At 43.1% G+C, this 26,254-nt stretch overlaps 3 protein-coding genes across 7 annotated transcripts; all 3 read right to left on the bottom strand.

Moving 5' to 3' along the window:
- Positions 1-176: 176 nt before the first annotated feature.
- Positions 177-8,030, bottom strand: tnfrsf1b (tumor necrosis factor receptor superfamily, member 1B). 2 transcript variants are annotated; one of them, XM_077005730.1, is made up of 9 exons: positions 7,892-8,030; positions 6,143-6,236; positions 5,864-5,989; positions 5,630-5,764; positions 5,462-5,546; positions 4,487-4,731; positions 3,194-3,259; positions 2,922-2,956; positions 177-2,101 (listed from the first exon to the last, which is right to left on the bottom strand). In XM_077005730.1, exons 1-9 carry the CDS (start codon positions 7,949-7,951, stop codon positions 1,724-1,726), a joined length of 1,224 nt encoding a protein of 407 aa, XP_076861845.1. In that variant the 5' UTR covers positions 7,952-8,030; the 3' UTR covers positions 177-1,723. The 2 variants fall into 2 exon arrangements, with proteins under 2 accessions (XP_076861845.1, XP_076861855.1); XM_077005740.1 differs by having other exon boundaries at positions 5,462-5,510.
- A 431-nt stretch (positions 8,031-8,461) lies between these two features.
- Positions 8,462-16,229, bottom strand: LOC143514493 (uncharacterized). The gene is made up of 9 exons (XM_077005753.1): positions 15,789-16,229; positions 14,562-14,601; positions 12,866-12,970; positions 12,526-12,709; positions 11,770-11,972; positions 11,149-11,301; positions 10,573-10,592; positions 10,269-10,446; positions 8,462-9,810 (listed from the first exon to the last, which is right to left on the bottom strand). Exons 1-9 carry the CDS (start codon positions 15,831-15,833, stop codon positions 9,581-9,583), a joined length of 1,158 nt encoding a protein of 385 aa, XP_076861868.1. The 5' UTR covers positions 15,834-16,229; the 3' UTR covers positions 8,462-9,580.
- A 118-nt stretch (positions 16,230-16,347) lies between these two features.
- Positions 16,348-22,565, bottom strand: miip (migration and invasion inhibitory protein). Of its 4 annotated transcripts, none has more exons than XM_077005699.1 (9): positions 22,029-22,565; positions 21,399-21,511; positions 21,054-21,144; positions 20,833-20,935; positions 20,276-20,358; positions 20,010-20,136; positions 19,829-19,925; positions 19,215-19,346; positions 16,348-16,737 (listed from the first exon to the last, which is right to left on the bottom strand). In XM_077005699.1, the coding sequence occupies exons 1-9, from the start codon at positions 22,288-22,290 to the stop codon at positions 16,627-16,629; spliced, it is 1,119 nt and encodes a 372-aa protein (XP_076861814.1). In that variant the 5' UTR covers positions 22,291-22,565; the 3' UTR covers positions 16,348-16,626. The 4 variants fall into 4 exon arrangements, with proteins under 4 accessions (XP_076861814.1, XP_076861833.1, XP_076861806.1 ...); XM_077005718.1 differs by having other exon boundaries at positions 21,054-21,117; positions 22,029-22,564; XM_077005691.1 differs by having other exon boundaries at positions 21,399-21,514; positions 22,029-22,563.
- Between the last annotated feature and the right edge of the window lie 3,689 nt (positions 22,566-26,254).

The raw sequence follows: 26,254 nt of genomic DNA, 5'->3' as shown, positions 1-26,254 counted from the left end.
ATCATGGCTAACCACCACAGGGGGGAGCCAGCTGCTCGTCATCGCAGATACTTGTAACTATTTGTACTTGTAACAAAGACCAAAATGATTTCCAAAGAGCATATGCAGGCCCGTTGACAGTCTTGCTGGGGCCCGGGACAAGAAAGATTCATGTACCCCACCCCCCCCCCCCCAGCGCGAGGGTTCGCGCGAAAATGACGTAATCGCAGTGGCTCCGCCCGTGCGCGAGGGTCTCGCGCGCTGTCGGTTCGCGAGGTCGTACACCTCTCGAATTTTGTAACTTCGCGCGCGCCGCGCTTCAGCGCAATGAACAAAGTCATGTTTGTAGGGTTCATATACCTTTATAAGGTGGAATTAAACGTCACTTTAAAGGTCCATTTCAATATTTTCCAGCACGTTAAACTTAATTAAGTTAAATATTTATACATATACTCGAAATGATTCGAAATAATTCGCTTTTTATCACATTATTTAATGGTTGTTTATTTTCAAAACGCCCAATCATAACGTCTTCACGAGAACTGTTCAGTCAGACAGCTATTTGTTGTGAAACGAAGTAGTTACAATTTCAAGCATTTTCAAGTACTTTACCCTAAATTCCAGCACTTTTCAAACCTGGAACACAATGCAACTTTAAAATTCGTCAGGTAAATGTTTTTCCTTTCTTTTCTGCGCTCCAAATTTCTGTATTTACTTTAACTATCCACCACGATTTTCCCGCTGTTGGGGCTACAGTCGGTGCTGGATCAAACCATTTTCCAGTGGGAGGCGGGGGTGTATACACTTAATGGAAAATATGCAGATAGGTAAAAAACATATATATTTGAGCCATTGAGCTTATTATGAGTACATAATTTTATATTAATGAAAGATTTCAAGATTATTTAAAAATTATAGACTTTAAATAAAAAATAAATTGCTGGGCTCTTTGATGGGCCCCCCTGGCCCTAGGGCCCGGGACAACAGACCCGGTTGTCCCCCCCTGTCGACGGGGCTGAGCATATGTATAGGTAAAGTGCACTGGGTCCTCTCCTGCAGAGACTAGCCAGTGAGTATGCTCTTGATTCTTGCTTGTAGTAATCTGCTTTGCACTATGTATGTCAAGGGTTAAGTTCATTTTGACTGTGTGAGTGTTGTACTCGGAAATGAGCACAGGAAGGTGTATCTAACCCCTCAATGTCCTCATTACCTGTAAATGAATAAGCTAACAAAGTATTTAGTTTTGCTTGGACGATGATGATGTTGATGATGATAATGTCCAACTGATCTAGCACCAGCAGTCTCATACTGTCTCGTAGGACTATGGAGCACTGCGTTTGGACAGGAGCAGGATTCTCACCTGAAGCTTTTAGCCCTGTTACTCCTGTCTGGGTGATTCAGAGTGCAACAGTCTGATGTATTGCCTTAAACCAAACACTGGGACAAAATACTGCAAGACAGAAGCAGGTTTCTGACATCTGCCTGAACTCTGATAAAGTAGCTATCAGGCTCAATGAGGTCTAAAGCAGACAGAACAGAAAGTGCCAATGAGTATCAGGCTGTGAGACAGCACCACACTGACGGGGATGTGTAGGTGTAGAAATGTGAGTGCATCAGTGGTAACACACACACACACACACACACACACACACACACTCACACACACACTCACACATAGGCAGCATAGTCAAGCATTCACAGCTGACATGAAACAAAAATTGGTGGCAGACCCCTCCCTTCGTGTTCAACACATGGCCTTCCCGCTCTCTTGTGCCAAACACAAAGGCACTTTGCTCTCCTCTGGTTGGCAGGGACTGCAGAGCTCCTCCTCCTGGGAGAGAGGAAGATCTGGGATTGGAGGCCCGGGTGAGTCTGGAGGGCGGGACGGCTGTGCAGGAGGACCAGTGGGGAGGGAGCAGGATCCAGTGCTGGGGTTCAGCTGGCAGCTGAAGGTGGCCGTGATGCTGAGGTTGACGCAGGGACTGGGCAGCTCGGGTTGGACACCATGACTATGCTCCATCTGGCTGTGGCTGTCAGATGATGATGTGGACGGCTCAGTCTTATTGTCCCCTAGCAGATGCTGGCAATCGGTGTGGCTGTGGTGGATTGCAACATCTGAAACCTGCCCCACCCAAAAAGGGGACACACACACACACACAAATAAATAAATGTATATATGTATTTAAAATATATATATGTGTGTGTATTTTATTACAGCAGGGGTGTCAAACCCAATTGCACCGGGGGCCAAAACTCAAAGCACACTTTAGATCACGAGCTGAACTTCTATTTTAATTCTTCTACACTCTGTAGCTTCTGGTCCGCGTTCAGGTTTTTCAGCTTGTCCTGATGTTTTTCTCGAAGTGCCGTCTTAGATTAAATTCCTTAATTACAGCTACATTAGTTCCTCAAATTTACTGGAAATGTCAATAAACACATTGTGGTGAAGTGAAGAAGCCAGAGGCAGGGAAATTGATCATCTTAACTTTTTATTGAACCCACCCAACACCAGCTATTTTAAACAGAACCACAGAATCAGAAGAGATCTCCATAACGGTAACCCGGTTGGAACCCGGAAGCATTCCAAGCAATGCTCCGCCCCCTAATTACCAACTGAACACAATGCCACAATATACTCAGCCACCCATCGGTTTTCAAACACTTTTTTCAGAATCAACGTTTCTTTTCGCAATTGTTAAGGGGCTTTGACGTTACCATAGTGTTGCAGACAGTAACAGACGTTTGACTTGAATGATGCGGAAATGTTCCCAGTATCATAAATGTATCATTCGGCAAGGCAATAATAACAATAATAATAGATCAATGTAAAATGATCTTGCGGGCCGGATATAACTGTACAACGGGCTGGATATGGCCCACGGGCCTTGAGTTTGACACCTATGGTCTACAGTCATATCATATACACACATCTGGAAACTTACCTGAGGTGCCTCATCAACAGGAGGTTTTTGTAAATCTGCATCAAAAACATATGATCCTATTTATTCATCTACCCAGCACACACAATACACAGTGTTAATACATAAGGATGGGTTCTGAGGTACAGTGAGAAATGACTAAGACGTTCAGGGTGAGTCAAGATTAAACACATTAAAAAGTTATTAAAAACATTCTTATCTATGTACTACTCCAGATTTTAATCTGGATACAGTGTGAAATTCTGACAGATGAGAAAAAAACTTGCATGTGTTACCTTTCCTGTGACGGATTATGAAAGCCAATGTCAGCAAAACCAGCAGCACAACAGCAGTGACAGCACCTGCCATAGCAGTGCAGAGGGACAGGGTTAGGGTTGGGGTAGATTTAGGTGTTAAGGGTAGGGTTTAGGGTTAGAGACAGGGTTAGGGTTAGGGGTTAGGGTTGGAGTAGATTTAGGTGTTAAGGGTAGGGTTTAGGGTTAGAGACAGGGTTAGAGTTAGGGGTTAGGATTGGGGTAGATTTAGGAGTTAGGGGTAAGGTTTAGGGTTAGAGACAGGGTTAGGGTTAGTGCTTCAGTGGTAACACAGAAAACAGTTTTACTATCAATACAACCCTAAGCCCTAAACCTAACCAACCTAACCTAACCCCAACCCCAACTCCGTACTCCTAACCTTAACCTAACCCAGTGGTTCTCAAACTTTTTCTATCATTCCCCACCTCAGAAGAAGGGGAAATTCCATGCCCCACCTGTCCCATATCACCCAAACAAAATGGTAATAAAATACAAATGGGGGTGGCGATCGTAATTTGTTGACTGGGGGGGTGGCGAACGTAATTTGTTGACCGGGCGGGCCGGTACCAATTCATTAAAGGGCCGAATCTAGCCCAGGTTCACACTGTTCCGCAGACATTTTAAACATCCCGGGCTTATGCAAAACGAACAGGCATTAAAACGACAGGCTTAAAAAGGTTCATTTCTTCCAATTGCTTGCGCCCCACCTGCAATACCCATACACCTCACACTAGGGATGCAAATTATCGATTAATTCATTAATCGTTAGTTGACTGATCTTATCGATCGACTTTCGATTAATCGATAAGCGGGGTTTTTCACCTGAATTTCAGTGTTTCAATAGGGCTTTAAAAAATATCAGCTAAATATACTGCTCAAAAAAATTAAGGGAACACTAAAATAACACATCCTAGATCTCAATTAATAAAAATCTTTGAAATCAGTTGAAAATCTCTCATTTCTACCTGTTGTCTGTTCCATTACAGGAGCGCTCTCTAATGATTAATCGTGATTAATACATTTTGATCGAGTAACGTCTTAATCGACAATTAATCGAAAGTCGATTAATCATTTGCATCCCTACCTCACACTTTGAGAAATGCTGACCTAACCTAACCTAACCCATACCCCAACACCAACCCCAACTCTAACCCTGATCCCTCTGTAAGACTCCCCAGAGTGGGCCTGCAGTCTCATTTCGGAAGGCTCACACAATACAGTGTAAACACTGGCTGCTCTTCGTCAGATAAGACACCAGTTTCCTGCCATTCTTACCAATGCAGTAGGCAGCCAATTTTCCCGGAGAATCATTAGGTGAAATGGAGAGAGAGATTGTGGGGATGTCCGTTGTGGGTTTTTGAGTGGGGAGTGGGAGCGTGTTGGAAGGCTCTGATGATGATGAAGGGCCAGGAGTGGTGGTGTGGGTCATAGTGCGAGGGCCAGGGATAGTGGCACCATCACACACCACATCCATTACTGAAGTGCCATTGACCAAAACTTTTCTGCCCTGCAGGTCACACCTAAACAACAAAAAAAGTAACAAACTTTTAAACACATGGGTTCAGTTAATGTGTGCATAAAAAACCCACAATGCTCCAAAAAAACCTGATAAACTTAATTTAGCAGCAGTGCAGACTGGATGAACCATAATGTCTTAAAACTCCTTACTTGAGGTTTACGGAGGTAAATGATTGGGTCCTTCCTGTGTATAAAGTCTGAAGGGCGGAGCCTAGGTGATATCTGTCACTCATGTCAGCGATGTAACTAATGCTTTGTTTCCTTTGAGGCACACCCAGTCATGCAAAAGGAAATGATGCTAAAAGGGCTGTCACCAAGACGAGATGCGCAGACTGCATATGGTGCACAACGCAAAAGGCCTTTAACCGGCACCAGGGAGAAGGAGTCTTGCGCAGAGCGACAGCTCACCTCGTTTCACAGACAGTGTGTACTGTATTTGGAGCTGAGCTTTGAGTGGTTGAACTTTTCAAGGCTGCTCTAATGCATTATATGTTCCGATTTATGAATTAAGGTTATCCAGCAGACATATTCTAGAGCATTTCAACAATGGTACAAGTGACTTAGCGGCTTCTTGTTCTCATGGAGTTCACATCCTTTTAGATCATCATGTAACTTTACTTAACTGCTCAAGTACGATGTCTATAAAGCAGAACATAATCAGAGCACTGCCAGAGCAATGCCTAGTCATTGTTGGTATACACAGGGTTCCTATTAGTAGCAGTATGTTAGTACCGTGTGTGGCGTCGACATGGCTGGGTGCTGTTTTCACCAGAGAACTTTCCTGCAGGACAAGGGGAGCACTTATTTCCTGACGGTCCTGCACATAAATACATGTACTTTACAAAGGGTAAAGAAATAATGAACTAGGAAACAGGACTAAACTGGATTTCTGCAGGTTACCTTGGCCAGGGGGACAAATCTTGCTCTTCTGACACTGTACGCAGCCTGTTGCTCTCTCCCTCAGACAGGTCATCCCAGGTTTACATCTACACACCGCATCGCTGACACTGGTGCAGTGCTTGTCATACATCAGTCCTTTACATGCCAAGACATGCAAGCAGTCATGTGACTTCAGTCATGTGATCTGAACAAACATAGTGGATACTACTGGTGAGAAAAAAACTGGACTCCTACTGTCTTGACACTTGGAGCATTTGAAGCAGTTAGGATAATAATTATAATTTTCCGAGTATGTTCCATCCTGGCATGGCTCGCAGATCGTATCGACAACATCACTGCAATGAGCAACCCATCGACTTCCTGTAACGATATATACATGAAAAATAAAGATACTTTTGTTATCTCTGTCATGCCACCAGATGTTCTGCCCAGCATCAGAACATCTGAGGAGATGGAGCCACGTGGATCAGTCCAGAACCGAGAGAGCCTGTTGTACTGGTGCAAACCTCCTACCTGGCATACATTTGCTACAGCACAGATTGTCTTGGAAGTATTCTGTGACGTTGTCTCTGCATGACCCATGCGATGCATATGGGATGGAGTTTGCCTGCAGAGGGGGAAGAGCACGTGAACACTGGAAACCACTGGCTCCACTATGGGAACTGAAACCACCGAGCCGGCTGTGTACAGAGGGCTGAGCTCTCCATTTCCCCAGCAACTGCATTTCAACACAGTGTTAAAGCTAAAGCGGGTTTGACGACATCATCCCTCATGTGAGGATTGAGCAACTTGGATCTGTGCATGACTGTCAGCATGGCAGCTGATGAGGCCAATTTAAGAACTAAGTAAAAGGAAGTTATTCACTATGTTAACAGGACACACACACACACACACACACACACACACACACATATATATATATGAGAGAGAGAGAGTTAATTGAGTTTAATTGCTTACGTTTCAATGTATTTAACTCTTTCTCTCTCTCTCTCTCTCTCTATATATATATATATATATATATATATATATATATATATATATAAACAGTGGCGCAAAAAGGGGGTATGCAGCGTATGCGACGCATAGGGGCGCTGCACTAGAGGGGGCGCCAAATCGATAAATCGATGAGATATAATCCACCCCCCCCCCCCCCCCGTCAACAACTTTCGTTGTCGTTTCGTTGTTCGTATATAACGTATATATATAACGTAAACAATTAACTCTAAGAAACCTAAGACAGGAGAACTGTCTAAATCAATCTTAGCATCACCTTGCCTGCTTCACTCCCCCCGACAAAGACGAGAAGTGACACGCGCTGAAGGGAAAGTACTGAGGCGCGCGCGATACCGGGAAACAACCTGCGGCGTTAGACCAGCAGACACTTCCGGAACACAGCAGCGCGTGAGGTCTGTACCCTTGTACCTTCAAGTGACCAGCAATCTTACCAACCATCTCGGTACATGAATTCCAATCAGCGCTGAATAAACGTAGTAAACGGAAGTTTAGTTACATACCATTCCAAAGTAGCTAGGCTATCCTAGTGTTAAATGCATCTGTATCAAACACTGATTTGGGGATATGAAATTGGCCGACGGCAATTCTAGAAACTCTTAGAATTTCCACCGGCAATTACAGAAACTCTTAGTAATATTACCTGGAGTATTACCTGGACAACTCACGTCACTTAGCTTACAATACGTGACAGACTTCCGAATATATTCACAGGACCATGAAGTCTATAGCCTGTCTTAAAACACATTAGGTTGTCTGCGTTTCATTTAATTCGTTGTAATAATTAGTAATGAATCAATGCGTAACCATTTTTGTGCTGGCACAAAATGTTTAATCACAACCGCCTACTTGTTCTGAGCTAAGTTTCGGGCAATCATCCCACTTGAGCTGTTTTTTCAGGTTTCCAGGTTTAACAGCCATCCGACATAAGGTACAAACAAGGAAAAGTGAGTCTTGTGTGTACACATGTCGTAAAGTGAAAACCACTGTGGCTAACACGATTTTCAGAGAAAGGCAATCAAAGCGCAAACACCTTAAATAACAATAAGAAATACATCAACACAAAATGTAAATAAGGATATTTTTATTATTAACATCTAAGCAGAATATTGTATTGAGAACACCTTGCTTCTGAGTACCCAATAACGAGGAGCAAGTGTAAAAACGAAATTACTATTGCAATGATTCATCCATTCCCCAGAAACATTAGTCAGCAAAATAAGCTCAGTACAGATAAAAAATTTTCCCTACCTTTCCTTTCGTAAGATGCGCAACGACACCAAGAACTAAGCAATGAAGCCCAAAAATCATCTTTAGATCTTTCTGGCCCGAGACGTGAGAGAGCTGGCGCTGACCACCATCCCCCTATCGCGAACACGCGAGCCGCCGGAAACGTGTTTGGCTCTGTCAGAATCAGGAAACGGTTAACCTACAAAACACTGAAGGTTTCTGCGCGGTGCAGCAGAGGAACTGGCTGCGATCAGAGAGCGCCCTGGTTAGTCTTTAAAGTCTAGCAGCAGTCCTTGTCGGCGGACTTACGAAAGGTCTACGTTTTGTTGCACCGCTTTTAATTAAGTAGCCACCTTACCGGTACTTCCCCATTACGTGAGTCTGTAGACCAATACGCGCTACTAATATAGCAAGCTTCAAAACAATTTATAGAATGAGATATTATACTCATATATGTTAAGAGTAGAGGAACAGTGTACTACACCCTTCTTCATCTTTATCGTTTATTATAAACGTAACTGAACCTTATTTTACTTTGTGTTACTTTGTAACCCTAAAAAGTAAATAATGCCTTATACAAGGTAGCAGAGTCTAGTATAAAAAGAAAAGTGGTAAACAAACAATCAGATAAACAAAAACAACAACAAACGAATAAAAACAACAAACCAGTCTTTCCCTTACCCCAAATGCAAGTTACCAGAGCAACCCTCTTTGGCGAGCCATCTTTGTTTTAGCTGTGCACTATTATGAAGCTATCACATCTTATACCTACCACGGAGCATCCTGCAAACGAAATGATCTTTCTCAGTATTTGTCGCACACTCGGGTTTGGACTAGAGAACGATATCAGAGGGTTGTTTATACTCACTAACGTGGAAATAAACACAGAGACATTTGTTTGTCTTCTAGCCTTCTAGATGCTTAACCTACTACCTAAAGTCCTAAAGACTAAACACATAATGGAGAAATTTTAAGTTTCTGAAATGAAATGTCTCTGCATCCTTTTTTTTTGTTTGGGGGGGGGGGGTCAGGGTGTCTGTCCCCACAATAATTCTTGTAGCTGACACTACTCATATAATTTGTTACAATTCATATAATTTGTTAATTCCCCCTTCCAGGGAACAACACACCAGTAGAGTTTGTGAGGCTATTTAGGGAGAGCCCACATTAAGGGCCCTGATCACACACCCCTCTTCATGTAAATCTGTGGCCTTTTTTTCCATTGTTTGTGTCTTTAGCTTCGCATGCGCGCTGGTACACACCTACACATTTGCAGTAAAATGCCGTCAGTCTCTGTCATTTGACTAACTCACATCAATACTGAGCACTCTATCTCTTCAAATACTTTTATAATTTACAACTTCTACTTTTTCATGACCAGGAATTGTTTTCTCACTTTTACTGTTTCACGCCCTCCCCCACAAAGTCACACACAAAAAAAACAGCGCTGGAAGTCAAAGCTCCCTTTGACAAAGGCTAAGCACTAAGTTCAGTCACTGTTGTGGTTATATCAGAACTCGTCAGTATGTGACATACAGTATTACCGAACACATCACTTTTCATAGCCATGTTTGACCCTTCCTAACAGTGCGAAGGGCCTTGAACACACTCAGCTCTCTGAGTTTTTCATGGAGCAGGTGGTCTGTAAGAAACCTGGCCCCTGGTGCTCGTCCTGATGGGGCCACACCATGCTGTCCTGCTCTCATGAGCTCATTTGCCAGTGGCAGGGACAGGGAAGCTCAGCTCCTTGACAAACTCCTCCTGCATGGCCACGCCCATGGAGTCCTGCATGGCCACGCCCATGGAGTCTTCCTGGGGTAGGCAGCTGGACTCCATCTGTGGCGTGGGCATGAGGAGGGGCTCTTCTTCACCCTCCCCCTTCCTCTCATTGGAGTTGGAGCCCAGGACCACCATGCCAGGGGAGTAGATGAAAATGGATCCTGTAAAGAACCAAAAGAGCAGTGAGTGGTTGAGTCTGTTTGCACTGTGGTCCGAGGATTATGCAGGAACAGGAATTATGCAGGAACAGAGATTATGCAGGAACAGGGATTGTGCAGGAACAGAGATTATGCAGGAACAGGGATTGTGCAGGAACAGAGATTATGCAGGAACAGGGATTGTGCAGGAACAGGGATTGTGCAGGAACAGGGATTATGCAGGAACAGGGATTGTGCAGGAACAGGGATTATGCAGGAACAGGGATTATGCAGGAACAGGGATTATGCAGGAACAGGGATTGTGCAGGAACACGGTATATCATGTCCCAAGGCCAAGGCTTCCTGCTCAGTCAGCATCCAACTTGGGTGTTCTTGTTCATAATGTAGTTGTTGAATGAAATAATATGATTGACTAATGTGTAATAATTACCCATAATGCACTACAGAGAGCCTTCCCTCACCCACTGTGTTGTGGACTCCCGTCACACTGTCCAGGGTGACCTGCTGGTGCTTCTGGGGGCACGACCCTGACCCTGATCCTGACCCTGTGCCCTGACTTCTCTCATTGTCCATCTCATTGCACACAGGTACCAAAGTTTCCAACTTAGGGTGGGCACTGACTGGCACAGATGACAAGTGCTGTAAGCAAATAAGACAAAACAAGAAAACAGGTATAAAGAGCAGATGCTGCAATGACCCCTGACCTCACTCAATTTGCCTTTACATCAAAAGTCTCTTCCATTTAATCCAATGACCATTACTTACATATTTCCCAAATGTGAGACCTACAAAGAGAACAGAAAAAAGAGCTACTTATCATCATGTCCTTTCTCATAAATGCTTGATGACTGATTTAAACATTGCATTGTCATAATGTGCCAGTTCACTGTAATGCAAACAGCTCACTGTTAAACACACAATCAGGACCATTCCTGTGGTTTCTCAGGTTTTCTCCAGACGTTATACTGTCATTATGAAACCCTGCAAATTATCTGCTTTTAGCCCAGCGTTAGGGGAATGAGTGCACGTGAGATCAGACACAGTGTGGTTTACAGTTAAGTGATGCACAGGCTCGATTCCTGTATAAGCATCAAACAGTGTTGAGCGTTAAGGTTCAATGAAGCAAACACTTTACACCTCTTCTGTGTGCACTCTGACCTTGGCTGCCCTTTCTGAACGGGCCCAAAATCAAGCCTGGAAATACTGTGACCACGGTTCTTTCTATGTTACATTTCATGAAATCATAATCATAAAACATACACAAACATGTTTATAAAACATAAACAAGCCCATGGCATAGACCCAGTGGTGTCATTTGGCCCAGTGCAGGCTACTACATACTTGGCCAGTCCAGTTTGTCCTTCAGGGCATTCCGCTTGCCCCACACTGGAAGACACATCAGAACCAGGACGAAAAGCAGCGCCAGGAGCAGCAGACAGACCCATGTGGACAGCCCAGCGGACTGATCCTGCACTTCAAGTTCTGTACTGCCCTCTAATGGGGAGATAAAGGAACAAAGCAGACTCTATATATTTTTATGCAAAATTTATTTCAACAGTTGGTGACATGCAAGAAAGCAATCTATCCAATTTCAATCCAATATATATCCAATATCAATACAATATCTGACCACAAAAATTAGGAATAAGACAAATCTGTGATATACCCTTTGTAATTCTACCTCAGGGGTGCAGAGGACTGGTCCTGTTGGTCTACCACCCTGCAGAATTTAGTTCACACTCTTTATAAACATGCTTGAGCCAAAACATTAAGTCCTTCAGTAGCATCTAAACATCTGCGCCAAGGCTGCTGGGTTGGAGTGGATCTGAACTCTGGAGTGGAGGAGCACGCATGTTCTACCTGCTGCTACGGTTCAAACCTTTAATGTACTACAGCTTGAAGCTCACTGAGGAAACTCCTCACAGATGGACTTGTAGGTTTCCAGCCTGAGAGGTTTCTAACCTGAGAGGTTTCCAGTCTGAGAGGTTTTGAACAGCTCCGTCTGGGTGCTGATGAGATTGGGGCTCCTATTCTGAGCTCCAGCGGCCGGCAGGTCAGGACCTCCAGATGTGTGGTTGTTAGGATGTGCGGTAGTTGGCGATCCGCAAATCCGGTCGCGAGTGGATGATCCTTCTGCAATTACGTGCAACATCAACGTGCGACAGCTAAAAGGGGCAGAAAAACGGGGACCATGAGGAACAGTGTTCAGTTTACATTGTTCACAGTGATCAGTTTAATGGATCCAGTAGGGAGCTGATACCCTGATGTTTTTCAGCTCAAGCACTGGAGTGTTCTCATCACGAGGGTGAACTGGCAGAATTGCCAGAGCACTCCAAACTCTTCTCCGATCTAACAGGCTGCTGATTTTAATCCTGAGTCCTGTCTGCACAGGTCACGTGGTACAGCTGTGATTCAATCCCATGAAGTCTGAGCTGTATGCAGCGTTATTGGCTACAATTCTAATTTGGCTCCAGGGTTCCTTATGGCAGACTGTAATAACCATGAAGCAATGGAAGATGCCACTGTATGAATAATTAGTATTACATGATCTCCACCCTTATGCATTTTAATGTGAAAGATGACTGAATTAAGACTTTGTGCTAAAAGATGTATCTCATTCATCTGAATGTAACATTTTTTTAAGCATGGTGTGTCTTCAGAGTCTGCTGCCTGATTCATGTCAGTCAGTAGAAACCGTCTGGGCTGAGTGGTACTCACTCTTTATAGGGCTTGCAGTGTGTGGCTAGAGATGGTGTGTTGGAGAAGGAACCATCGCTGCATGGTGAACATTCCCTCCTGCAGTCCAGCTTTGATGGGCTTGGGCAGCGGTGGCCTTGCTTGCAATGGCATACCCGGTTAGTCGTGTTTGTGCACGGAGACACCTCCACCTTGTTTTCTGTTCCTACACATACACACACACACACACACACACACACACACACACACACACACACAGTGTGCTCACAGAAACCAGTAGAGATTCAAGCACATGCTTGATTGTAAATGATAAACAGTCATTTGCAGCGCGCTGTAATGCCTTGCTCTAATATCAACTTACCGGAGCAGGGACTGGTGCACTTATCACACCTGCGGTCGTCACCTCTAACGTAGAAGTAGTGCTCGGAGGGGCAGGGCTGGCACCTGCAGCCAGACAGCACCAAGCCTGCGTGGAAGGACAAAGCAGCATAGCCTGAAACTTCATAACCGCCGTTCTTATCATCCCCAGAGTGGCTGAGACCGGTTCTTTTTTTCATAACAGAACTAGCCATGAGCCAACCACCTGCAACATGCAATGACTGCACACTCATCAGCCAGTCTACAAATGACTAGCCTCGCTTTCTTTCTTAAACAACTTGAAAACGGCCAGCTCAAAGGCACAATAGTGCAGTGAACAAAAAAATAGAGGGACAGTGAAAAACAAGTGGGCAGTTGCAGAAAATGACAACAAATAGCAGGTTAGGAGAAGAAAAAAACATCCTGACTCAGAAGGTGGTAATCTATGGACTCCCCTCAGTCAAAAGGAAAGATTTTCATTTTGTGTTGCATGATGGGTCACAAGAACAGACCGATCAGCTGTGGTATTTTCCTTAACACATCTTCTTCTTCCTCTTAATGCAACGGTTGCAAAACCCTCCTCGAATGCTGAGATGGTTACAGACCAAATTTACCCATGATCAGATTATCTCTATGATGACTGTCAAAGCTGAAGTTCTGAATATGAGGTTGAAGTGGTATTTTAATGTCAGTATTTTAATATCAGACGACGTCATGCAGCTTCCACACTGAAGCTCCACAGTACAAGGACGCATGATGACATTTCCTCCATGTACACAGCACACACACAACAAGTACACAACACGTACACAACACATACACAGCACATACACAACACACACAACATGTATACTACACGTACACAACACGTACACAACACACACAACATGTACACTACACGTACACAACACATACATGACACGTACACAACATATACACAATACGTACATAACACATACACAACACGTACACAACACATACACAAAACATGTAGACAACACACGTATACATCTGCTGGGAGAGACAGGTGAACTGCGCTGTGATGAAAGTTTAACATTGGAATGTGGAAAATGTAGAATTTTGCATGCAGGCAGGAATAGTGTAACAAGTAAAACATGGGAAGTAAAAATACCTTCTGGAAAGTTCTGACAGTACCATGACAGGGACTGTGAATGTGACTATGACAGAATGTGACTGTAATTATGACTGTGACTACATCATTAGCAGAACTAGCAAACACAAACAGGCCTGCTACCTGGTCTGGTGGTTAGGGACCTGGTCTTGTGACCAGAGGGTTGTGGGTTTGATTGACAATAAAAAAAAAGTGCCATATTTGTCAAATGTGATTTTTTCACCACAATCGAAATTTGTCCTCCACATTTACCCATCTGTGCAATTAGAACACACACACACTAGTGATTACTAGGGGGCTGTGGTACACACATGCCCAGAGCGGTGGGCAGCCCTAGCCCTAGCCCGGGGAGCAGTTGGGGTTAGGTGCCTTGCTCAAGGGTACCTCAGTCATGGCCTCGAACCCCATGGCCTGGGAATTGAACCCACGACCCTCCGGTCACAAGACCAGTTCCCTACCACATGACCATGACTGCCCCCAATTGACAATATAGCAACGTAACTAAATGAGTATCCAGAACATTCTGAACTTTTGATTCTGCATTAGTTAGAATAGAAGAGTTACTTACCGTATGGGCACTGTGTTAAGCAAGAATCTGCTGCAATTTGCTAGAAAAGCACACAACACCAGAGTCAGCAGGGACTTCTAGATAACTGTACACATTTACTGAATATTCATACATTTTCTGACTCTGCATTTGGTTCTTATGACCAACATGTTCAGCAGTCTGTGGTTAGTAGAGCAGCAAACCACTAAAAACACCCACCAAATCTTTTAAAGTGAGTTCTGGGAATCCACATGAAATTTATTTAGACTAGCTTTGGGCCATACTGTAAATAGCTATGTGCTTAACAACTGTATGTTTCTATCACACCCCCACCCAGTGTCATGCATTCTTCAGTGGTTCAGTTGGGCTTTCTGTTTCCTTGCTCATATAAAAAGTTGCATCTGCCTTTGTACGATTAAGGTGTCGATGATGTCCTGCTTTGAACTTGTTTAACCTGCGGTGATACTGTTGAAACACCTTGCACACACATAAATTGATGTGTGCGTAACCAGTGATGAAAAAAATACACTGACTTGCACATTTATGTACACATCTGACAGAAGATCTTCTGAGAAGCTTTTCCTTACATGGGATGACCAACATACAAATAAACCAACAAACGTGTGTCATCACGTTTAGTGCACAAGAGCCGAGCTCTTATGATATAGAAGAAGAACAAAAATATTGCGGCAATAACGCACGGAATAAATACACAAATAAAAATGTCGTGCGGACCGGTCACAACCAACGGGCAGGTTTATCCTCTCTATTACTACGAGTGCGGTGTAAGAGGCCACAAACACAACCATTTTGATCCGTTTTAACAACTTGGTATTCAATTTCTGGCAGTAGAACACAAAAGAAAGTAAAAATGCGAACTATAATTTATTCTAATTATTGACTAAAATGTTTGAATTGTGAATCCTGAGGCATGCGTACATTACAAGGTCCCAGGCAATACTTATTATCCTAAAATATTATTATTATTAATGCGAACAATGTATAATGTCCCTGTGGTTTGGAGTGGGTGAAATAAAAGAACAGCAATTTTTTATGTGGTCTTGCTCACTCCGCTGATACGAGACCCACATCATGCGGTAATTCATTCATAAGAACTGAAACTCAACGTTGGAGCACAGCGCTATAAAACAGCTCCGTTACAGTGTATAGTTTCATTGTATTTCAATGTAGTTCTATAAGGTATTAGTAAAACACAATTAATAGAGATGTGGTGGGTTTGGGACTTACCAAACAGAATAAAACAAGATAACCCAACCAAGATGTAGTTTTCATGTTGTTATATTGTGATCCCGGGGCCAGACCTTTAATCACGGGCGTCAGTATAACAGTGCTGAAAAAATGAGCCGTAACTTTCGAAGTTGCCGCCTTTTATAAGCCGTCCAAGTCACGTGTTCATATAATCCGGAATACTTGTTTTAAGAATAAAAAATAACGATTATTAACACTGTACCGTTGCGTTGACCCAGACCTTAATGTGAAAACAGGCCGGTTTGTAAGAAGACGCTGTGTATTACAGTAGTGGAATCAGCAGGACAGTCGCAAAAACAGTCGCGTTATAATTTCACAAGCAGCTTTCTTACCGTAAGACACCTACAGTTGATCTACATTTTTATAATCGGTTCAACGCCAAAGTATAGCACAAATGTCTAACGTGGCAATATTGCCCGTATGGTGAGTTGAGTAATAATAATAATAATAATAATAATAATAATAATAATAATAATAATAATAATAATAATAATAAAACAAGATTTACGTTTAACTATTAAAATAATTCTGATAAATGTAAGACAAACGGCTTTTTAATGCTTTTGAAAAAGTGAACATTCACTCAAAAGAAACTACTTTTTAAAAACTGAGGTCAGTAAGTGACACAGAAAGACTGACCTGCAAACTGTAAACATGAGACGACAGCTAGTTACAACCATGATTTAGTTAAATTAATTTACAAAATGCACATAAAACAAGCAAGCTCCAACATATTCAAGTCCATCCAGTAGGGCTGTGATGGATCTCTCAGGGAGCGGTATATGCACACAGCCTTCAGAAAATTTGGTGTAATCTGTTAGGGGGGGTTTGTGTTTGCAGGGCTAAGGAGACGGTAGTGGGCCAGACGAGACACGTTCAACAGCTGGTCAGAAACCCCACTTCCTGATGCTCTGGACACAGACAAACCCTGCAAAACAAAGACTATTAAAGTGACCAGCAATAACCAGAACAAATCTACTGATACTATACATTAGTATTATAATGACGAATTCTCTATGCCTATCTACCCATCACCATCCATCAGGTGCTGGCAGAAAACCACACAGGAAAGTTCACAGACATTTAGGGGTTTTTAAATGTTCTGCTGCGACCTGCTGCAATTGCCTTGGACTGATTCCTACAAAGAGATAAACATAAGGAAATCCCTGCAGCAAAATGTCAGTGTGGTAATGGAATAAAACTGAAAATGTCAACATGCAAATACACAGGACGTCATAGCACAAACAGGGTTCGGAGTTGCATCAGGCTCTTCCTGGATGGCACAAAAAAGTGCTTGTCTACAGGTCTTCATTTGCAATGCTGGTCATTTTGTCTTAATGATGAGGAGGCCACTAGGTGTGGTCACCGGAGTCTGATATATGAACTTACAAGAGGGAAAGACAAAACCAGTTTGGTAGAGGCTGCCATGTCTGAAGATGAGGTTCTCGTCTTCAGAACTCACTCCTTAGCCAGCCAGGAAATGCTCGTTTTATGTTTTGGATATGCAAAGGTTTTCAATCCGTTTATCCTAAGTTCCCTGAGCACAATAAATCAGAGATGATGGCAGAGGTTGCGGTCACGAGCGTGCGTGAGTGTCTGACCTATGACCCAAGTCATTTCCATCACTTTGGTTTGTTTACATGCTGTAGTTGCATACAAACAGCATGCCAACATGTAGAGAAAATAGCAATCAGGCCGGGCTTATAACCATGGGTATATAACGAAGACGAGCAGCCAATGATGAAAATCAAACACCCACCTACAGTAAAAAATGGTGGAGGTCACATAACAACCCTGGAGGTCACATGACAACCCTGCCTCAGTGTTTTCTAACCCTACATGTCAGTGTTAATTTCGTTGACGAATAATTTTCGTCATAGTTTTCGTCAACGAACCTTTTTTCATGACGAAAACGAGACGATAACTAAATTAAAACTATACGAAGGGATAAAAACGATGACGAAATTAAAGGACATTTTCGTCAACGAATAAAAACGAGACGAAAATATTGTCCAGCGACGACATTCAATCAGACCTGATTTAGTTTTGTGAAAGGTAGGGATAAGTTAAGAAGAGATCCAACCGTAACTACTTTAGCGTACACGGAGAGGCGGGACAAACCGGGTAACCATCCAATCAGAACTAACGTCTTCACATCGCGCAGAACCCGTTAGGCAGTGTTGCCAGGTTCGCGGTTTTCACGCCAAATTGGGCTTGTTTGAAACTCCTTCCGCGGGTAAAAATTCTGGGGTCGCGGGGTGCGGTTTTTTGGGCTACTTTTGAGTTGGGCCACTGCGGGAGTTACAAGTCAACACTAAGAATCGATGGCGATATAATACTTAATTTGTCTCTGCTTCCCCAGTCGACAATTTACATCCCCCTTCCACTCAACAACTTACACTCGCCACCCCCCCCCCTCCGCTCAACAACTTACACTCGCCACCCCCCCCCCCCCCCCCCCCCCGCTCAACAACTTTGGCCTTTGGGCTAGTTTTGGCTTCTGAGGGGCGGATTTTATACTGACTTTGGGCTGGATATTTTTGTAGGACCTGGCAACACTGCCGTTAGGACAAAACCAGCGCGTGAACTGTGGTCACTCATGAAATTAAACTCGAAGTTAACTCGACAATGTCAGCAGGGAGAAAGATGAGCGGCGATATATGGACACATTTCTCCTTTGACTTTGAGAAAAACAAGATGCTGTGTAAACCATGAGGAATGATGATGTCGGGACAAATACGACAAATGAAACGACATCTGCGGGCTATGGCATTGTTTTACGGCGCCCAGTTTTATATAGAATGTAATATGCATTGTTCATAAACTCCATATGTTTTCAGGTAGAGCGGACCTACTGGTCATCAATGTTTTGTTATTGTTATGCTCAATAACTATAAGTTCAGGTCAATAGAGTTGTTTGGAAATTTGTTTTTGTATATATTGCACATACAAAAAATAATATTCTGTAACTGGTTAATAAATGTTTCATTTTGTGCAAGTGTATATAATGACTACTACACCATTTATATTTTAGTCAACTAAATTATTTTGATATTATTCGACTAAATTCCAATGATAATTAGTCGACTAAAACTAGACTAAGACTAAAAACAAATCAATGACTAAATTATGACTAAAACTAAATTACATTTTAGTCAAAAGACTAAGACTAAAACTAAATCCAAAATTGCTGTCAAAATTAACACTGCTACATGTTCCCTTATACCCTGCAACAACACCAAAACTGTGTTTTGAGAATTACCCAACTGGAGAGCATTTTACATAAAGTAAAAATAGAGAGATGAACATATGGTAAATGGATAACTGATAAAGGAAATAAAACCATGTTGGATGAACGTCATGGAGGACCACAGTTTAAACCTTTAAACTGTCATGTCTTCTCACCTGCTGATTCCCAAGCAAGGCAGATGTGGCTGCCATTGTAGTGGGTCTAGGTTCCACACAGCTTCGGAGGTCCAGTCTACACATCTGGGAACTTGGCGTGATGGTGGAGTTTGACCATCCAGACAAACAATGCTAAAATGAGGATTACAGCCATGAGTATTTGAAAGAGGACATTTCAACCAACAGCACCAGCTCCTGTCTGTTCTGGAATGCTACACCTTGCTTTGAAAAATGTCACATTATTTTACTTTGACCTGTCGTGGCTTCACCACTCTCTGTTCATAAAAGCACCATTAATAATTTGCAGCACATTTGAGCATTTCCACAGTCACTATTAATGGAAAGTTATTCGCAGATCTTCACGTCTAATGCTGAATAGCAGGAAGTTCATACTGAGGACTCTCCTGCCGTTATATTTGTTTATGCTTCATTTATTGACTGCTTCCCGTTTGTACATTTTGTGTACATGTAGTGAACGTGTGTTATCTACTGTTATTAGTTTTGTATACGAACGAGGGGACATCCCGCCCCTCATCACAAGCACTTCCCTGTATGAATATCCTGCATGCTAATGCAAGTTCCAAGTGGTCTTGAACTGACTTGTGGGAACTTACCGAGGGCAAAGCGAGGCTGTCCACTGGGTCAGAGCTGCAGCGTTGTCGGGCTTTGTGGCGATACGTGGGCAGAAGTGTGAGACGGGGAATGCTGACCCTGCGCACAGACACTGTTAAGTACTGCCGCACATATGTTCAGGCAAACATGTCGTTCATGTAGCTTCTCGGGTGGCGGTGTCACCTCACAAAGGCAGGCTGTCTCTCCGTGTGGGGCTGCTCCGCTCTGGGCATCTTGCATATGGGACAAGCTGCCTGCGGATCCAGAGGTTCGGCAAACAGACGGTTGTTGATTCTATAGCAGAATGTGCCTAAGAATGAAAACAATAAACTGGTGTTTAAATGGACAGGCGCCATCGAGCTGTGCGCACTGCAGATCTAGCAAAACGTAGAACTGCAGAAAACCCGTAGAATTGCTGGCTGCCACGTGTGAACACACAAGGGACGTACACTGATGAGAGTCTGACGCGCTCTCTGGCTCATTTGGACCTTTCTCTTCTGGAGATGAGAAAGCATCTACAGAAATAGGAAGCCTGCAAAAAGAAAACACTGTGTATGAACAACTCTGAATCCTGAAATGTTCTCAGCCTTCGACAATGTCTACATTAAAAGTAGCAAAGGCAGTTTGAAAAGACTAACAAAGTGCTTTGTGTAAGGCAGTTAATCACCAAACATCCATGGCCTGAAAACAATGTTTTCCCTTTAACCGTGAACACTGTTGTTAAACTGCAGTTCTGAAAAGCTTTAAAAAGTTGCTCTCAAGTTTAAAAATAACTAAGACCACTAAAAAAACCACTAAGACCACCCCACTGTGGCGACGTGCAGAACCCGAAGCTGCTAACTATAGCAAGTTCAAGCCTTACAGAGAGATACACCAGCTGCACAGAGGAGGTGACCAAACACATTGCTCATGACTATCTGACTATTACTAATTGATTACTAATTGACTACATTTAAATGATGTAATTCAGGTTTTATGCATGTAGTTTGATGACAAGCTTTCTGACCCAGAGTGGATACATTCGTCTTTGTTGACTTGGCGAAAACTGCGCAGATCTCTGAAGAACTGTTCTGAACGCTCAGTCAGCGAGCTCTCAGCATCGAGGAGGCCTAAATGAAAATACATTGCAAGCATTTTGTAATATAGCTTATCACTGTTTTTCCTTCTCTGTTGGGTTTTCAATTAAAAAGCAGCAAAATAATTGATTATTTTTCCTCCCAAACTTACCAGCTATCCAGTCATAGCCTAGTAAAGGCTGCACACGCTCTCTCTCATATGTGGTCTCCAGCTCCTGATCAGGAGACAGAAATGTGACCCTCTGTAACAAGACATGCAAACACTCTAACCACGTATAGAACTATACAGCCCACTTTTGTACATTCTTGTGATATATAAAAATGATTTTTATATATCTATTAAATCCTCAAATGTCTGCAGTTATCCTTTAAAAGAAGACATGCTTGGGGCCACAGACTAGAGGATGCACCAATCCCAGAATGCACTATAGACTGCAGATGCAAAGCACTTTGCAAGTGGCTCTGGATAAGAAATGTAGACTGAACTCCTACTCACTCGATCGCTGTCCAGCGAGACAGCGGTAGGTGTGGATGGGATCTGATCCCTATCGATTAGGTGCTCATGTGGACGACTCCCTTCCTCTTGCAGGAGGCTGCTGTGTGTTGTGTCTTCTGAAGGACAGTGTTGTGTGGCTAAGTGCTTGGATGGTTTAGAAGCATTACAAACTTCAGTGGCAAAACCAAACTGGTTTCTGAGGGCAATTACAGTTTATTAAAAGCCATGCCGTGTAAGACTAACGTACACCTTCTTTGCTGTATAATTAATACACATATAAACCATCTCTGACTAGCTTAGAAAGACGTGTAACGTTATGAATGCAGTTAGCAAAACTGGTGAAATGGTTTAAATGTGATTTGTTCTAGATGTCTGCCAGCTAGCTATCTCTAATAACCCAAACTAATCAAACAGAAACTAAGCAGTAGTCTTCCAAGTAGCTTTATTTTGGGGGGCGAACCGAACCCGAACGTTAAGGGCCCGTTTACCAGTTATACCCCCGTCACTGAGCCCATCAGATCAGTGTTGATGTAAGCAGGGCAGTAGTGGCGCTAACGTTAGCCACCTAAGCTAACGTTACCGACTTTCTCTCCACCTTACACTCATAACGGAGGAACGGGTACCGGCTACCTGTCGGTTTAGTCGTTTTTACCCGCGTTGCCAGTCCCGATAGCGCCACTCGCGCCCTGTTTGGGCGGCGTCCGGGAACAGACACGACAGTGTCGGGGCCGCTGACCGCGGCCGGACCGCTACCGGTCACTAACGCGGAGCCGCTCCGTGTCTGATGTGTCGCTCCCGTTAGGCTCTGCAATTGTTCAGTCTGATTTTTTAGTTTCGTTAGCAACTCTTTGTTCTGGTTTCGCAACGTTTCCAGGCGTTCAAAAGATAACATCTTTAGCGAGCTCCCTTTGCTTGGCTAGCTGGCTAACTAGGTACCGACTGCACGTTTCTCGTGGTTGCCACAGCAACTACGGCAACAACGCAAATTACAAATCTATATAAACATGCAATCTAAATACACTATAATCATGTATACGTGTTCTTTATCCGTATCTTGTGTTACAAACTAACAAAAACATTTCGTCGCTGTTTGAATTTCTCATCCTACAAAGGAGATGGCTGAACGCCGAACTTCACTGACGTTTTTCTGTCATGGATGTTCGTAACGCCACCTACGTAACTTATTTAACACTGGAAACACTCACAAACCGTCGCGAATCGAACCGTACCGCGCCAAGCAGGCCCTAGTGGAAATGCGCCATAGGTTCGCCCCTTAGGCCTAACAGACACGCACTATGTCCTATTTTTCAAATACCAGGTGGGGAGCAAGAACTCCCCATGAACCTGCTGCCATTGTGGAGGTGAACACAAGTGCCACAGATGTGGAACACATTTGAATTGTGAGGAAACTAGACATTGGGTGTAGTGTGACAATTTTGACATGGACTGAATACTCTAGAGTACCGTGGGAAAGGTCTTCAGTTAAGCACGTGTACTCTAAACTTATCAAACAGCTCCCTGTAGTAGTAGTAGTAGAGTCCAGCAAGGGTCCAAACGTATTAGGTCATGGATGGATCGAAGTATTGGCTGTGGACTGTTTTAAACCAGATTTGCTGAGGAGATATTTGAATGGCACCACTTGAATGGCATTCAAGGAAAAATAAGAAACAAGGTGGGATCCCCCTGTCAAATATGTTTGCACAAAACAGCAGTGCAAAGGTTATGCAAACGCAGAGTTAGCTTGAGAACGGTGGTGGGTGTGTGTCAAACGTTGGGGGGGGGGGGGGGGGGGGGGGGTGTCGAGCGTGCGTGTCGAGCGTGAGAAATCGGATGAATGGCGTGTGAAAACAGTCAAATGCGTGTCTCACGCGAGTTGGCAACCCTGCCGATGTACTTCTGCACTTTCATTTAGAATAATTCCTTATCTTTGCTCATGAAATGAAAAATCTGAAAATGAATTTACACATACATAAACTGATCGTGCAGCTTCTCTTTCACATCCTGTGTTAAGGCCACCTGCTCTCTGCATTATAGACACAAAGCTAGAACTGGATTGTAACTCACTTAGCAATCAATAAATTCTCCACTAGGTGGCGCTACTGGAGATTAATACAACATGGACAGTCTAGCGCCAATGACCCACCCAGTCATTGGCCAGTCGCTTATTTTGATCTGGTTGCTTGTTTCTCTTGTGAGATCTGGCAATACTGATTTCAGGCTTAAATATTGCAATTATGATGAGCAAAACATTAATTTATATTGCAGATCAGACAGATCAGCTGTGAGCTGTTTCATTACACTGTGGTTTTATCAGACTGAGCTGTCTACACTGGTTTTTATCAGCCTGGTCAGTTCTGTGAGCTGTCTTATTACACTTTAGCTGTCATGTATGTCATGATGCATACATCTTTCAGGTGCTGTGAGCCCCTCTAGAAACATCACAGGGGTGTGTCATCTTGAAGCACTGAACCAAGAATCCCTAAATGACTCACAACAGGCTGATTTATTTTTGCTCAAGATAGATAAATAATATCTATAAATCACAGGACATAAATAGATTTGGACACACCACACAAAACAGACACACCACAACTCTAGTTTGTTCATCCTCCTTAGACTACAAACTGAAGTCAATCATAGAAAATGTTATCTGCAAACCACTGGACCAAACGACTGGTAAACCTACAATCTGGCGTGTGTTAAGATATGCTGAACTAGACTCTGTAACCAGACTGTGGTAGCATCGCTCATGTCACTCTGCTGAACACACAAGCACAGAGCCACATACCTTCACACGCTGCGTTCGCACATAATGCCTGCAGAACTGAGTCTTTTCCTTGCGTGACTATGTTAACCAGAATTCAAGGTTCAGAAACAAGTTTTTCACGTATAGCAGTAAAATAAGTGCTGGCCTATGCAGAACCTTTAAACTGAGTCAAAGCCAGGGAGGTATGAGTAGATATTGTGAGTCAGACCTTTCCCATCCATCTGGGCATGTGTTTCAGTGTCAAGGCCCTGGATCAGAACTCCATGCAGCTACTGAAGTGTTTTAGGTCCAAAGCTCCTCACGTCTGCACTCGCCACTGTTGGCTTTGTAAAGTACTAACAGGATAAAACAGGCTTTAGAGATTAACGGATTCACCTTTCTTGAGCCGCTTTGAACACCGAGATGCTGCTTCTCCTTAGAAGGTTACTGAGAGGTCCTCAGACAGTGAGCCTTCCCAAGGAAGTGTTAGAGAGAAAACAGACAACTACATCATCAAATGCCCAGTCAGTCATTATTCAGTCAGTCAGAAGTGGGTGTCCTATCAGACATAAGGTCTCCTATTATCATTATTCACATACTGTATGTTGTGGAAACCATACCCTTTAATCTTATGCAGGTGTTTTCTGGTCCCTGTGCCCACCTGGTTTATTCTAGTATTTCACAGAAATTCTATCCTCAGTTCTATCTGCATCTTCCTTGTCAATAATAGTAAAGCATTAATCATACACGAATGAAATGTAATTTAATGAATAAATGAGGTTTTAACTTGACCGTCCATATAAATTATTCACAGGTTCGCCGTCAGGTTGAGGGTCAGACATATGGCTGTAAGCACACAGTACGTCACCACCCCTCAACATGGTGGCAAAAGTCAGCATTCAAGTTTGTCCTTATCTCTCTGACTCTGACACACACACACACACACACACACACACACACACACACACACACACACACACACACACACACACACACACACACACACACACACACACACACACACACACACACACACACACTTCTGTCATAAATCTCTTTCCCCACACAGTAAGAGCCTCTCTTTCCTTTATCCCTGGCCTATATCAGAACAGTAGCATCAGAAAATGGTCTATGAGAACATAGAATCATAAGAACATAGAACCATCAAAACATAAGCTAGCTAGTAGCGGGGCAGTACAAAGTCTAATCAGCGTTTGAGTGTTTCAGCTCTTTTCATTTGAAAGAGAGTTTTTCTTTTTCTTTGGAATGTGACAAGTGAGAATTATAGAGTTCAGGAATGTAGTCTAGGCTACAAAGTCTACGTTCACATTACCAACCTGAAGTGGTTCAAATTAGATGTTTTTTTTGTGTTCAAGTGACAAATCCAGATTTTTCAAGGCTGTGTGAACACACAAATCCAATCTTTTCTAATCAGATTTGAGTGACTTTTGTATGTGGTTCTACACCACATCTGCATCTGATTCATGGGCATGTGATTTCACTGAGAACAGGATGATTGGATTTCAGTTTAGCTTTCTGCCGATATGCAAATGTATTGGTCTGTGTATGCACATTATTTTGGAAGACAGATGCATGCACATTACAGACACAAGTCACCTGCAGTTCTGAATGTGACGAGTTAAGATATGAACAAATCTGAACTGAGTAAAAAAATGTGAACTATTCAACTGAACAATGCAGCTTGAAATGTGAATGCAGTCATAACCAATCAGACCATTTGTTTAAAGAGTTAGTTTAACCACATACATACACATTAGAATGCACAATATTCTTAGTTTGTTGAGCTGACTGATATTTTGTGTGGTCTAGAGGAGAGAGCAAGTCTGACTGCACTGTGAGCGACCGAACACTCTGGTCCTCAGCACAGCTCATGGGGGCATATTACTTGATAGCGCCATGATGTCAGCGGTCAGTTTGATTTAAGCTCAGGGGTGGGTATAAGATTCCTACCTCCAGCTACAAAACCGAAGACGCACATTTGAGACCCTAAACGTCTGGCTGATTGACAACTTTTGGGGTAAAAGAAAAAGTTATGTAATTTTTTATTTCTTTTTTGTATTCCTTTGATTTATGTCATAATTTGGTCTGA

The sequence above is a fragment of the Brachyhypopomus gauderio genome, chromosome 1, assembly GCF_052324685.1.
Source record: "Brachyhypopomus gauderio isolate BG-103 chromosome 1, BGAUD_0.2, whole genome shotgun sequence".
NCBI classification, from domain to species: Eukaryota; Metazoa; Chordata; class Actinopteri; order Gymnotiformes; family Hypopomidae; genus Brachyhypopomus; species Brachyhypopomus gauderio.
The sequence above is the reverse complement of the archived record's forward strand: the minus strand, read 5'-3'. Positions and strand labels throughout refer to the sequence as shown.